Source organism: Schistocerca americana, chromosome 2, assembly GCF_021461395.2.
Source record: "Schistocerca americana isolate TAMUIC-IGC-003095 chromosome 2, iqSchAmer2.1, whole genome shotgun sequence".
Lineage (NCBI taxonomy): Eukaryota > Metazoa > Arthropoda > Insecta > Orthoptera > Acrididae > Schistocerca > Schistocerca americana.
The window spans coordinates 936,540,112-936,556,439 of NC_060120.1; the positions used below are offsets into that span (position 1 = coordinate 936,540,112).

The 16,328-nt window shown below is 44.1% G+C and overlaps 1 protein-coding gene across 1 annotated transcript in view; it reads right to left on the reverse strand.

The window, feature by feature from the left end:
• Window positions 1-16,328, reverse strand: part of LOC124594560 — a 375,202-nt gene that overhangs the window by 29,204 nt on the left and 329,670 nt on the right. Inside the window, exon 3 of the mRNA XM_047132932.1 lies at window positions 14,991-15,245. Within this exon, the coding sequence (XP_046988888.1) occupies window positions 14,991-15,245 (255 nt within the window). The remainder of the gene's footprint in view (window positions 1-14,990; window positions 15,246-16,328) is intronic.

The window sequence follows — 16,328 nt, forward strand, 5'->3', positions numbered from 1 at the left end:
TCTTAAAACTTATACGGGGCAAAATTACTTTTCTCCATACAAGTGAGATAAGAAGAATAACAAAAATGATTTATCAGGCGGCTAAAAAACAAAGTTTTACTGAAAAGCGACAGAACGTGATTCCTCTGTCAGTCTCACTAACAACAATGTCGGTGTATAATAGAACTAATCTGAACACTTCTCGGCAGGCAGCAGCACTGTTCAAGGCAAAAAATATTGTAATGGTCAGTTTTCCCGTCCTGGCCACTTAATCACCCTTTCCCCTGCCGATCTTAATGTTAACTGATAACCTACATAAATTAGTAGATTATATTAATTGATAACAGTAATGGCAATGTGAGACACGGTCACAAATTTTTACTAAATGTGTCTTATGCCAGTTTTCTTTTACTCATTTCATTGTATTACAACAGCCATAATTTGATTTCATATTACTTGCTACAAACATGTACCACACTCGAAGATGGCTGTCTCTATACCGCCCATTCACCAATACACGTCACTTCCGTTTGATATTTATACCATAGCAGCTAATCGGTGTTAGTGGGTTTTCAGCATTGGACCACAATAAAATATTACGCCCGACGCTCTATCAACCTCGCAGTGGCCGCCCTACATACCACTCTGCCCCTGACATAAGCGGTAACTTTCCTTAACTCACAGCCAAAGTCACCAACGTCAATTAAAATCAAGCACATTTCAAAATATTACTGCCTCTGTAAGTATTTTTGTTTGTTAGTGTGCAAGAAAAATGCACTCTTAAGAAGCTCTTAACGTTTTTTAGTTTTATTTCTAGACCATGCCCTCTTAGGCAAATTATAGATTCAGGTATATCTTCTGAAGAAGTCTCAATTATTTGGGCTGAAACCTAGGTAAAGGTTGGTTTCACTACCGCAATCGAGGCTGATAGTTTCTTACATATTTCTTATAATGACTATTTTTCGATGTATGTGCCTAAATAAATGTAGAAATCCTGATTACACATAATTTACAAATTTTGAATAAAATTTGTTGCACAATGTAGTTAGTTGCTGATATCAACAAAAAATGGCTCAAATGGCTCTGAGCACTATGGGATTTAACTTCTGAGGTCATCAGTCCCCTAGAACTTAGAACTACTTAAACCGAACTAACCTAAGGACATCACACATCCATGCCCGAGGCAGGATTCGAACCTGAGACCGTAGCGGTCGCGCGGTTCCAGACTGTAGCGCCTAGAACCACTCGGCCACTCCGGCCGGCCTTATATCAACAGCTGATTTTCACACTGGCCACTCTGAAGAGATATGGACTTCCGGTAAATGCGAGTTCAGTATTTGAGACACTGTGTACGCTCAACTCTAATCAAATCGGTTGTCGTAATGGGAACTCTAGCTGCTGTATCCGTCCAGCGGGCGAACTGCTTTAAGCACAGAGGAGCAAATTAGTGACAGATTAGCAGAAAGGAACATTCAGTAAAGCAATTTCTAGCTCGTAAAGAAAATGGCGAAAATTACAGTACTTACTGAGTAGTGCTTCATTTCTAGTTAACTACGAAGCCACCAATTTTGGCGCGTTTTTCCAGCGGTGTCAGTAGTAAGTAAACTCTAATCTCATATGGAATTAACAGCAGAAACAGGGACGTTGGAACTATCATTATAAATCATTAAGGTGTTTCTCTTTTTTTTCGAAGTGTACGGGAATGGAGAATTACAGCCAGCTGCGTAGATACGATTCGTGAGCATCAGGTGGAGCCACAGCCGTCGTTTTACGAACTCTCGCCGGAGGACATGGCAGCACAGCTCCACAGTGAATCGAATTGGTAAGCTCGAACATCGTTTAATAGCTTCGCTAAAGTAGGAAATTAAATTAGACACGCCTGGATGGATGGTCATTGCCTTGCAATCTCTTCCAGCAGTGCCAAGTTGAAGGTCACATCCCGAGCGCACCCTACTCTGGGGCGGTAACATCATCGCAGTAACACAGAGGTGGGAAAACAGCTGGGAGTACTCTGTCCACACCAAAGCAAAGGCCATGGAATTAGTGAAATATAACTGAACAACTGCCGACTACTGTAATGACTTTCTTTAATTTTCATGTTTTTTTTTACACTTTGTCTTTAAAGGGAGCTTCATGTATGTTAGGACAGAAGTTTTCCGAGACTCTGTAACGTGAACTCACTTACGGAGTAAATAATGAAGTAACAAACAAAACTCAGTACCTGGGAATAAAGAGGTATTACCCACAGTAGCTCCATCCAGCGTGGTACCTTTCCGTTTCTTTCCTTTCATGTTCCTTAAAATCAAAGAACATTTGTCGAATCACTTGTTGTATACTGCAAAGATGGCACACGAAGAAGTATATAGAATCCGTTCATTGGCCATTCAGTATCTGAATTTATTTTAGAAGTCACCATTTTCTGAAAAACTTCCGTGACGCTCGCAGGATCGCAAGTACACTGCTCAAAAGAATTAGAAGAACATGACTTTTGGCGTCTACCACAACTCTTTGAGCAATAATTGAGGAATGCTTGTGCTACCTTTATCTTTTACAAATGAAGTACACAACAAATCGTCATTACAACTGCGTTCGTTTACTTAACAAGAACTGAAATGCCCGACAGCAGTCGAAAACAAAAGGGAAACTACACTACTGGCCGTTAAAATTGCTACACCAAGAAGAAATGCGGATGACAAATATATTATACTAGAACTGACATGTGATTACATTTTCACGCAATTTGGGTGCATAGATCCTGAGAAATCAGTACCCAGAACAACCACTTCTGGCCGTATTAACGGCCTTGATACGCCTGGGCATTGAGTCAAACTGAGCTTGCATGGTGTGTACAGGTACAGCTGCCCATGCAGCTTCAACACGATACCACAGTTCATCAAGAGTAGTAACTGGCGTATTGTGACAAGCCAGTTGCTCGGCCACCATTGGCCAGACGTTTTCAGTTGGTGAGAGATCTGGTGAATGTGCTGGGCAGGGCAGCAGTCGAACATTTTCTGTATCCAGAAAGGCCCGTACAGTACGTGCAACATGCGGTCGTGCATTATCCTGCTGATATGTAGGGTTCCGCAGGGATCGAATGAAGGGTACAGCCACCGGTCGTAACACATCTGAAATGTAACGTCCACTGTTCAGAGTGCCGTCAATGCGAACAAGAGGTGACCGAGACGTGTCACCAATGGCACCCCATACCATCACGCCGGGTGATACGCCAGTATGGCGATAACGAATACACGCTTCCAATGTGCATTCACCGCGATGTCGCCAAACACGGATGCGACCATCATGATGCTGTAAACAGGTTTCATTCGAAAAAACGACGTTTTGCCATTGGTGCAACCAGGTTCGTCGTTGAGTACACCATAGCAGGCGGTGATGCAGCGTCAAGGGTAACCGCAGCCATGGTCTCCGAGCTGATAGTCCATGCTGCTGCAAACGTCGTCGAACTGTTCGTGCGTGTGGTTGTTGTCTTGCAAACGTCCCCATCTCTTGACTCAGCGATCGAGACGTGGCTGCACGATCCGTTACAGCCATGCGGATAAGATGCCTGTCATCTCGACTGCTATTGATACGAGGCCGTTGGGATCCAGCACGGCGTTCCGTATTACCCTCCAGAAACCACCGATTCCATATTCTGCTAACAGTCATTGGATCTCGACCAACGCGAGCAGCAATGTCGCGATACGATAAACCGCAGTCGCGATAGGCCACAATCAGACCTTTATCAAAGTCTGAAACGTGATGGTACGCATTTCTCCTCCTTACACGAGGCATCACATCAACGTTTCACCAGGCAACGCCGGTCAACTGCTGGTTGTGTACGAGAAATCAGTTGTAAACTTTCCTCATTTCAGCACGTTGTAGGTGTCGCCACCGGCGCCAACCTTGTGTGAATGCTCTGAAAAGCTAATCATTTGCATATCACAGCATCTTCTTCCTGTCGGTTAAATTTCGCGTCTGTAGCACGTCATCTTCGTGGTGTAGCAAATTTAATGGCCAGTAGTGTATCATACATGCCGTCATCCTGGGTGCTTCTCATTAGGCTTCGAGAGTTTTATTAATGTGTATGTCCTTCTTGAGTCCTTATCACCGGTTGGCACCAACGTGGCATGATATGTATAGGCCTGCGGAGATCACCCTGTGGTATCCGTTCCCATTCTTGAATGAGAGCCCCCGAGAAGTCTGTGGTGGATCAGGCCCAGCACTAAAACGTCTGTCACGCATGTCCCACACACACTTGATGGGGCTTCGATCGGACTCACCTGCCGGCAATTCCATCACGTCAATGTCCATACTTAACAAGCTGTCCCTGGTGACGGCCCCCACATAGGCCCCAGCATTATCGTGCAGGGTTTCCACCGCATGCAGCAACCACCACATGGTCCAACAGGAGCTGTTTCAGGTACAGTCTGGCGATAAGGCTTCTATGGACAACGAAAAGATTCGTATGGCTGTCACACTATTGCCTCCCCATGACATCACAGAACGCTGGCCGAATCTGTCAATTTCCTGTACAGCATGTGGCAGGTACCGCTCACAATGGCGTCCCCACACAGGAACAACGCCATTACCTTCCATCGGAGGAAATCTGGACTCCTCCGCGAATAACACGTGACGCAAATGCCAGTTGACATGGGAATGGCAGAACTGAAGGCGAGGTGCGAGGCGTTGTCTTGTCAAGCGGAGTACTCGAACAGGAAGTCTGGGTCGTAAGGTCCTTTCTCGCATCCACTTCTTTACAGTCTGATAGGGCACAGTGTGTGCGGTGGCACTCCTGAGGTAGTCTTGCAGTGCTCCGGTAGTAGCTGTATGATGCCGCAACGCAGAGATGGCCAGAAAACGGTCTCCACTTGGGGTTGTAATGTGTCGGCGACTTTTTCCCACTCGTTATATGTAGTGACCTGCCTCCCCGTAGGATGATCACAACCTACGAATGACAATCGAGAGACATTGGCAGCTGCAGTAACACGACGGAAAGTCCATCCTCCTTGGAGCAAAGTACTGCCCTTACAGCTTGCAATGTATTAAGATGTCGCCTTGCAAATGCTTGGTTAAATACAACGTCTACAAATGACAAATGTCGTCTGTATACCTCACCGGTTCTGACTTCCTTCTGAGGGTCACCTGATAGTATGATGTATTATACAGCCGACAGATGGTGAATTACTTTTGTTCTGCGTACGTTGATCGCGAAGATCTCATGCTAAGCAATAAGACCACACATAACGACTTTATGAATATAGATTTAACATATCGGAAGTTCATAAACGTGTTCCCCTAATTCTTTTGACAAGTACACGTGATGTTGAATTTATATTTAACTGAAAGCAAAGAACTAATACGGAAAACATCTTCTATACCTAACGTAGCGTAAACATATGTACACAATTCCTTCTCTAGGTGAAATCTGGTTTCGCAGGACAGAGCAGATCAGGTTATGGTTGTGGAAAGGGGCCAAAATGAGTTACTGTCAGATGGACAAAATACACAAACTATATTTTCCTAAAAACACTCAGTCACATATGCCCTTAAAATGATTCAAAACAATACGGTTGAAAGCGCGAACACAAGTTACTACAATTGCTTTAAGGAACACAGGCGGCTGAAGGCCTCACTTAAAAAAAAAATGCGTAAATACTCGGCTGAAGGCCACACACTTAAAATAGTGCAACTCAAGGCTTAAGGCCTGGATAATAATAATTTCACATAGAGAAGAAAATTTTAAAAGATTTTAAGCAAGTGAATTATCAAATTTTAACCTGAGATGGCTGAAGGTCTTATCTTAAAATATCTCGCATAAAAGCTTTGCTGAAGGCCACATACTGGACATAGAACAACTCAAGGCTTAAGGCCAGGATAATAAAAATTTCAGATAGAGAAGAAAATTTTAAAAGTTTTTAAACAAGTGAATTTTTAATTTTTAATTTGAGACAGCTAAATTAATAGACGGCTGAAGGCCTCACACAGTACTTGAGACTAAAAGAAAATCACAATCTAAAAGCAACAGAACAATGGTGTTCAGAAATGTTCCAAGGGTTGGCTGAGGAGGTAACTCTAACATAAGTTTAGTTGAGACAGGCAGCCAAGAGTAAGACTATATAATCGTATGGCAACCCAATCCAGGGTCCGACCAACAACCTAATCAATTCCCTTCCGTCCGACCAATGACACGACAACGGGAAATATCAACAAGGACGAGGATACCAGCAGTACTACGTCTTGCAAATTGGCTTCTAAATACAGTCAAGGCACAATAACCACTCAAAAATATGAACAACACCAAGGCTGCCAAACTACACGCTGTGTCGGACAGCATCAACGCGGCGAGGAAAAACACACTGCTGAAAAACTACGCTAACGATCAGGGCAGGCAACTGGATCGTTAACGCCCACAAGGCAGAAAATACCACTGGTGCACTTCATTAATAAGTAACATCAATATTTAAACACCATACAGGAAGACGGCTACAAAATTTCGCCAACTCCAACATACCATGTGTTGCTGCTTGCGGGAAGGGCCTAGGAAGTAACAACTGGCAATGAATGAAGAGCAGTTGAGGTTTCACAACAAGCTAATTTAACACTCAACTTCAGTGTCCAGGTTTGTTGGGCTATGAACTTTAGTTCTCGCAGCTAGCGCCTAACAAATCCGACAGCGCGTGCACGCCTCCAGCGGCGCTGGCCTGACCTCGCGCCACGGAGACTCCCTCGCTGCTCTGTCCCAACCGACCGACTGCCTCACACAAACTACCACACGGAAATATAGCGGTCACACCAAAGATGGTACAGTAGTCCTAGTATCGATAAGCGCTGCTGCTGCCACTGACAAGGGCAAATCAGCAACTCGTTATGGTAGTAAATCACGGAGAGATAAGACGCCACTCGATTGTGACAAAATGCTAAAGGACAAACGGCATGAAGGCGAGCCTGCCACGGCTCACTAGGTGTTACAGAAAAATTCTTGAAAGTACTTCCATTTCCTAAAGTTTACAGAAGAGCGTTTTGTTGTTGCTGCTCTTATGGTCTTCGGTCCGAAGACATTTGAAGTAGCGTCCCACGATAGTCGGTTTCCTGCAAATCCCTTCGTCTCTGCATAACTACTGCATCCTAAATACATTTGAACCTGTTTACTGTAGTCAGTACTCGGTCTCTCAAAACAATTTTTACGCTCCACACTTCCCTCCATCACCAAATTAGCTATTCCTCGATGTTTCACAACATGTTCTACGAACCAAACCCTTCTTTTAATCAACTTTTGCAGTATGTTACATTTTTTCCGATTCGATTCAGTACCTCTGCATTTGGTATCCTGTCTTCCCACTTCTTCTTCAGCATTCTTTTGTACTCCCGCATTTCCAAATCCTCTACAAAAGTCATGAAAAGGCCAAACAAGACACTCACAAAAGTAGCTTGTTGCAAGAATCAACTTGTATTTTGTACAGAGCCACAGTGTCAAAACGTCAGTTTTTGTCAAAATACCACCAACGAATCCATATACGCTGCCAGAGAATATGTCGATACACCCGACGAAGAGACACTTATTATGTCGTCTTGGAAATACAAACACAACAGAACTCTTTGGAAACGTAAACATCTCTGTCCATTACTTGTTAACCTCACATCATCGAATGTCCGATTCCATAAATTCTACACCACCAAAGTTATAGTCGCTGTCCCGGTTGAGCCGCGCGGGCTTAGCCGAGTGGTCTCAGGCGCTACAGTCGTGGACTGTGCGGCGGGTCCCGCGGAGGTTCGAGTCCTCCCTCGGGGATGGGTGTGTGTTCAAAAAAGGTTCAAATGGCTCTGAGCACTATGGGACTTAACTTCTGAGGTCATCAGTCCCCTAGAACTTAGAACTACTTAAACCCAACTAACCTAAGGACATCACACACATCCATGCCCGCGGCAGGATTCGAACCTGCGACCGTAGCGGTTTCGCGGTTCCAGACTGTAGCGCCTAGAACCGCTCGGCCACCTCGGCGGGCCCATGGGTGTGTGTGTTTGTCCTTAGGATAATTTAGGTTAAGTAGTGTGTAAGCTTAGGGACTCATGACCTTAGCAGTTAAGTCCCATAAGATTTCACACAGATTTAAACATTTTGTCCCGGTTGAAGTTGTTGCCTCATTTTTCCCACTTCCAAAATAACTTGATGCTTGTTTTTAATGCGACGCTCCGCAATTGCTGGTTTCTACAGATATTGATATTTTAACATCTACATCTATAATTCGCAAGCCATCTTACGGTGATTGGTGGATGGTACATGTGGAGCAACGAAATTCTCTCGCCCTCCCCCTCCCCCTCCATATTTCATTCATTCGAAGAGCAGCAGGAAGAGTTTACCATATTGTCCTGTCCACCAAACTCACCGGATTTAAACGCAATTGATGAACTGTGGGACCACGTCGATCGGGCTGCTCGCGCCATGGATTCTCAACCGAGCAAACTAACGCAGCTGGCCACGGCACTGTAGTCGTCATGGCTCCACATCCCTGTCGCTACGTTCCACAACACCAGTGACTCTCTTCCTCCACGTCTGCGCTGCAGAAGATGCTTGGAAACGCTGTGAATATGTGAAGAGCTGCATAATCTACGGAACACTTTGTTCTATATATTTATGCTCCAGCCTGTTACACTACTGGCCATTAAAATTGCTACACAACAAAGATGACGTGCTACAGACGCGAAATTTAACCGACAGGAAGAAGATGCTGTGATATGCAAATGATTAGCTTTTCAGAGCATTCACACAAGGTTGGCGCCGGTGGCGAACCTACAACGTGATGACATGAGGAAAGTTTCCAACCGATTTCTCATACACAAAAAGCAGTTGACCGGCGTTGCCTGGTGAAACGTTGTTGTGACGCCTCGTGTCAGGAGGAGAAATGTGTACCATCACGTTTCCGACTTCGATATAGATTGGATTGTAGCCTATCGCGAATGCGGTTTATCGTATCGCGACATTGCTGCTCGCGTTGGTCGAGATCCAATGACTGTTAGCAGAATATGCAATCGGTGGGTTCAGGAACGCCGTGCCGGATCCCAACGCCCTCGTATCACTAGTAGTCGAGATGACAGGCATCTTATCCGCATGGCTGTAACTGATCGTGCAGCCACGTCTAGATCCCTGAGTCAACAGATGGGGACGTTTACAAGACAACAACCACACGCACGAACAGTTCGACGACGTTTGCAGCAGCATGTACTATCAGCTCGGAGACCATGGCTGCGGTTACCCTTGACGCTGCATTACAGACAGCACCGCCTGCGATGGTGTACTCGGCGACGAACGTGGGTGCACGAATGGCAAAACATCATTTTTTCGGATGAATCCAGGTTCTGTTTACAGCATCATGATGGTCGCATCCGTGTTTGGCGACATCGCGGTGAACGCACATTGGAAGCGTGTATTCATCATCAACTTACTGGCGTATCACCCGGCGTGATGGTATGGGGTGCCATTGGTTACACGTCTCGGTTACCTCTTGTTCGCTTTGACGGCACTCTGAACAGTGGACGTTACATTTCAGATGTGTTACGACCCGTGGCTCTACCCTTCATTCGATCCCTGCGAAACCCTACATTTCAGCAGGATAATGCACGACCGCATGTTGCAAGTCCTGTACGGGCCTTTCTGGATACAGAAAATGTTCGACTGCTGCCCTGGCCAGCACATTCTCCAAATCTCTCACCAATTGAAAAAGTCTGGTCAATGGTGGCCGAGCAACTGGCTCGTCACAATACGCCAGTCACTACTCTTGATGAACTGTGGTATCGTGTTGAAGCTGCATGGGCATCTGTATCTGTAGATGACATCCAAGCTCTGTTTGACTCAATGCCCAGGCGTATCAAGACCGTTATTACGGCCAGTTCTGGGTACTGATTTCCCAGGATCTATGCACCCAAACTGCGTGAAAATGTAATGACACGTCAGTTCTACTATAATATATCTGAGTACCAGTTTATCATCTGCATTTCGTCTTGGTGTAGTAAGTTTAATGGCCAGTAGTGTACTTAAAACTAATCAGTATTTGTAGCGAAATTGCAATTGTCATTGTTTAATTCAGGTTTTTTTCGAAAATTGTTGAATTGCAACATGAAACAGAGGGATGTTTACTAAAAATAAAAATACAGATTTATCATACAGCGCTAGAAAACGCGATTCCGTCGAAAAACGCAAAGTGTACAAAATTGCAAAACAAAAACATATCAAACATCGCTTCAACGTTTCTTCGAGCTTTTATACAACATGTTTCTCTTACTGCTAAACAACTTTCGCACTTATCAGCTATAGCAGGAAACTCATACCTTCGGCCAGTATGGAGAACATTCTGTTGAGTACAAAATAACAATAATAATTATGAAGATTTTTTGTGCTTTTGCATGTAAACTGTATTTGCAAAACTAATTGTTTTAGTTACGCAAAAGAGCAGAAGTTACGTGAGCAGCTGTTTTTTTTTTTACTTGTAAAATGTTATCAAATTTTGTAAGGATATAAAATACGTAATGGTCTAACACTGTACGATGAGCGGCTGTAATTAAGTGCAAAAAAAAAAAAAAAAAAAAAAAAAAAACTAAAACAAGGAGGAGTCGTCTGCTTCCTGTTCCTCTCTCACACATTCATTTTTGTTCCTCTCCCTAAAAGTGCTACCAGTATTACCATCAATCCTACCATTTACTACATCAGTCATATACCCTACAAAAACTACGGATCCGTAGTGTTGGTCAGTGCGCAACTCTACTGTTTACGGAGATTTGTTGTCAGTAGTGTAATTAAACAGCAGTCAATCCCTTGCCTAATTATGCGCTATGTTGTTGTTGTTCTTGTGGTTCTCCGTCCAGAGTTTGATGCAGCTCTCCATGCTACTCTATCCTGTGCCAGCTTCTTCATCTCCCAGTACGTACTGTAACCTGCATCCTTCTGAATCTGCTTAGGGTGTTCATCTCTTGGTTTCCCTGTACGGTTTTTACCCACCACGCTGCCCTCCAATACTAAATTGGTGATCCCTTGATGCCTCAGAATATGTCCCACCAACCGATCCCTTCTTCTAGTCAAGATGTGCCACAAATTTCTATTCAATACCTCCTCATTAGTTATGTGATCTATCCATCTAATCTTCAGCATTCTTCTGTAGCGCCACATTTCGAAAGCTTCTATTCTCTTCTTGTCCAAACTATCTATCGTCCACGTTTCACATCCACACATGGCTACACTCCATACAAATACTTTCAGAAACGACTTCCGAACACTTAAATCTATACTCGATGTTATCAAATTTCGCTTCTTCAGAAACACTTTCCTTGCCATTGCCAGTCTGCATTTTATATCCTCTGTACTTCGACCATCATCAGTTATTTTGCTCCCCAAATAGCAAAACTCATTTACTACTTTAAGCGTCTCATTTCCTAATCTAATTCCCGCAGCATCACCCGATTTAATTCGACTACATTCCATTATCCACGCTTTGCTTTTGTTGATGTTCCTCTTATATCCTCCCTTCAAGACACTGTCCATTCCGTTCAACTGCTCTTTCAGGTCCCTCTATATACTCCTTCCACCTTTCTGTTTTCCCTTCTTTGCTTAGAACTGGGTTTCCATCTGAGCTCTTGATATTCGTGCAAATGGTTCTCTAGTCCCATAAGGTTTCTTTAATTTACCTGAAGGCAATATCTATGTTACCCCTAATGATATGCCCCTCTATATCCTTACATTTATCCTCTAGCCCTCCCTGCTTAGCCATTTTGCACTTCCTGTCGATCTCATTTTTGAGACGTTTGTTTTCCTTTTTGCCTGCTTCATTTACTGCATTTTTATATTTTCTGCTTTCATCAATCAAATTCAATATCTCTTCTGTTACCCAAGGATTTCTATTAGTCCTCGTCTTTTTACCTACTTGATCCTCTGCGCCATATCTTACATTTATTTACGTTGTAGGTCAACCACCAGTCCCTAAACCAATCGTCGATACTCTGCAAGCCCTGCGTTTCACTTAAGTCTTCTGGCGTTACAACGTTCCTATAGGCAACAGAACATCCAGGAATGTGCTTCCGACTTTGGAACTCTAGATCATTAACATAAACTGTAAACAGTAATGGCTCTGTAACACTCCGTTATGGTACTCCCGAAATCTCCTGGACATCTGTTGATTTCGTCCCGTTAAGACCAACATGCTGAATTCTATCTACTAGCAAGTCCTTAGCCCAACCATTATCCGGTCCGATACACAGTTACCTCGTATTTTGTTGGCTATACGACTGTGTGGATCTGCAGCGAATTTCTTCCTCAGGTCAAGAAAGACAGTATCAAACCGGACGTTGTTGTCTACGAAGCTGTAGACCTCACGGACGAACGCATGGAGCTGTTTTCCAAGATCTCTATTTGCTGGCTCCGTTTTGACTTTTACAGAGGTGATTCTCCTTCTCCAAAAGCGTCATAATGCGGGAGCATTGAATGTGGTCCAAAATTCTACGTAGATTGACGCCAGGATATAGACCTCTATTTACGTTATTTCAACAAGAAATAACACAACCGACCGGTTGCAAGTAATTGTTTAAAACATTTATGTAGGTTTCGACACTTCTAAGGATGTATCCTTCAGAATGAAAGTTTAAAAACCCTGTAAAATAATGTACAGGGTTATTACAAATGATTGAAGCGATTTCACAGCTCTACAATAACTTTATTATTTGAGATATTTTCACAATGCTTTGCACACAAGTACAAAAACTCAAAAAGTTTTTTAGGCATTCACAAATGTTCGATATGTGCCCCTTTAGTGATTCGGCAGACATCAAGCCGATAATCAGGTTCCTCCCACACTCGGCGCAGCATGTCCGCATCAATGAGTTCGAAAGCATCGTTGATGTGAGCTCGCAGTTCTGGCACGTTTCTTGGTAGAGGAGGTTTAAACACTGAATCTTTCACATAACCCCACAGAAAGAAATCGCATGGGGTTAAGTCGCGAGAGCGTGGAGGCCATGACTTGAATTGCTGATCATGATCTCCACCACGACCGATCCATCGGTTTTCCAATCTCCTGTTTAAGAAATGCCGAACATCATGATGGAAGTGCGGTGGAGCACCATCCTGTTGAAAGATGAAGTCGGCCCTGTCGGTCTCCAGTTGTGGCATGAGCCAATTTTCCAGCATGTCCAGATACATGTGTCCTGTAACGTTTTTTTCGCAGAAGAAAAAGGGGCCGTAAACTTTAAACCGTGAGATTGCACAAAACACATTAACTTTTGGTGAATTGCGAATTTGCTGCATGAATGCGTGAGGATTCTCTACCGCCCAGATTCGCACATTGTGTCTGTTCACTTCACCATTAAGAAAAAATGTTGCTTCATCACTGAAAACAAGTTTCGCACTGTACGCATCCACTTCCATGAGCTGTTGCAACCGCGCCGAAAATTCAAAGCGTTTGACTTTGTCATTGGGTGTTAGGGCTTGTAGCAATTGTAAACGGTAAGGCTTCTGCTTTAGCCTTTTCCGTAAGATTTTCCAAACCGTCGGCTGTGGTACGTTTAGCTCCCTGCTTGCTTTATTTGTCGACTTCCGCGGGCTGCGCGTGAAACTTGCCCGCACGCGTTCAACCGTTTCTTCGCTCACTGCAGGCCGACCCGTTGATTTCCCCTTACAGAGGCATCCAGAAGCTTTAAACTGCGCATACCATCGTCGAATGGAGTTAGCAGTTGGCGGATCTTTGTTGAACTTCGTCCTGAAGTGTCGTTGCACTGTTATGACTGACTGATGTGAGTGCATTTCAAGCACGACATACGCTTTCTCGGCTCCTGTCGCCATTTTGTCTCACTGCGCTCTCGAGCGCTCTGGCGGCAGAAACCTGAAGTGCAGCTTCAGCCGAACAAAACTTTATGAGTTTTTCTACGTATCTGTAGTGTGTCGTGACCATATGTCAATGAATGGAGCTACAGTGAATTTATGAAATCGCTTCAATCATTTGTAATAGCCCTGTATAAAAAATACGTCTGACGGAAACTTTAACCAAGATGAAAAAATCATAACATAAAAAGGTTATCTACGTAAAGTTACATAGCTAGAAGGCAATAGCCAAAGTTTAGAGCAGACTTGCTCAAGTCAAAAATTAAAAACTGAAAACGTTTCAGCCTTTGGTACTTTCACTTTGCAAGGAACAACATCAGACTGAGCAGCTCACTAGCTTATACTGCTGCTACGAAAACAAGACTCAAGTTACCCCGCATATCTAGCGTGGACAGTGAAATAGGTCCATTTGAGAAGTCATAGCAGAAATAATCAAATAAAACAACAGCGAATTTTAAAAAGCCAAATTCAAAGTATATATTTTATTGATTATTTCTTATCGTGTTGCCACATTACTGTTCTAGTACCACCCTGTCAAGCAAGGGCATAATTTCTCAGTACTAGCCTGCAAATTGTCACTCATTTTACTGCAGCGTAGTAGGAATTAAGTTTTCTGCTACTGTGCCTTATTGTTCTATACGTCAGTTGGTGGAGAGTAAATAAATCTGTGACGTCGATGGACAGTGTATTAAGGAATGATAGAAGCAGTGCCTAATCTTACATGGTACTAGGAACCAATGACAAGGCAGCCAGTAAACAGGGACGTAATAGTATAGGAAATGTTAACAGTCAGTCTTAATGTATTTGGCGTCCACCCCGAAAGCTGAATGGTCAGCGTGACGGACTGTCGTCCTAAGGGGCCCGGGTTCGATTCCCAGCTGGGTTAGGGATTTTCTCCGCTCAGGGACTGGGTGTTGTGTTGTCTTCATCATCATTTCATCCCCATCCGGCACGCAGGTCGCCCAAAGTGGCGTCGAATGTAATAAGACCTGCCCCGTAAGGGGCCTCCCGGCCTATGACGCCAAACGCTCATTTCAATGTATTTGGCGAGGTAATGTGTCCACTTTCATCACAATGTTCGTACGGAAACTTGCCCAGCTTCGCGGAATGAGATGCAGAGATTTCGGATTTGGAGTAGGCCAGTCGTGTATTGACTTACCTTGAGGTCCGGCTCTATGACAACATGGCGGCCGTGCACCGCCCCGATGGCGACGCCGCTGTGGTTGGTGCCGACGCCGCGGAAGGTGCGGACGCCGACAGAGGACGCCACGGCGGTCAGGGACGCCAGCAGCGGCTCCTCCGCCCCCACCTCCGCCCCTACCACCGCCTCCGCGTCCTCCTCGTACTCTGGCTCCGACTCCGTCTCCTCCGACGATGCGGTCGGTAATGTGCTCATCGTGGGCAGCGTGGTCACCTGTGTAAACGCAGCCGAGTTAACGGTATCTGCTCGATCGAGGTACAGGGGGGTGAACAAAATAATATGAACACCTGAGATGTACACACTATTTATTCAAATGTTTTTTATTCCAGTCTCTGATCACAATGTCGATGACCGGTTTCAGTCCGTAATGACCATCCTCAGATCTTTTTTACACCATATCCTAAAGTGATAAGGCTATAATGGCATCGTCAAAACATATAAATATAATGAGCACAGCAACGTCACCTAGATCTAAAATAAGGTGTAGAATAGGCCACATCGTCCACACAGTCATTATTGCAATAACGACTGAATATTGAGTTGCAATAATGACTGTGTGGACGATGTGGCCTATTCTACACCTTATTTTAGGTCTAGGTTACGATGCTGTGCTCATTATATTTATATGTTTTGACGATGCCATTATAGCCTTATCACTTTAGGACATGGTGTAAAAAAGATATGAGGATGGTCATTACGGACTGAAACCGGTCATCGTCTAAAGAATTGATATTGTGGTCAAAGACTGGAATAAAAAACATTTGACAGTATTAGATCACTGTTTTGTAGCGGAGCGGTTCTAGGCGCTGCAGTCTGGAACCGCGCGACCGCTACGGTCACAGGTTCAAATCCTGCCTCGGGCATGGATGTGTGTGATGTCCTTAGGTTAGTCAGGTTTAACTAGTTCTGAGTTCTAAGGGACTGATGATGTCAGAAGTTAAGTCCCATAGTGCTCAGAGCCATTTGAACCAACTGTTTGTATACGCTACTATGTCGCAGTTACTATTTATTTATTGATAAGGAGTTGGGCCGCCATAGGCTTTGAGGACAGCTGAAGTTCTTCGCTGAATACATTTGTAGAATTTCCAAAGGAATTTTATCCCATTCTTGCACAAAACATCCGCCAATTGCTTCAACGATGTTGCAGATAGAAATCTGCTCCTCACTCTGTGCTGCAAAACTCCCCATAAAGTTTCAGTCATGTTGAGGTCTGGTGAATGTGCTGCCCAAGGAAGATGTCTGATGATATTCTGAAGCTCCCCAAACCATGTTCGAAATGTTCAAATGTGTGTGAAA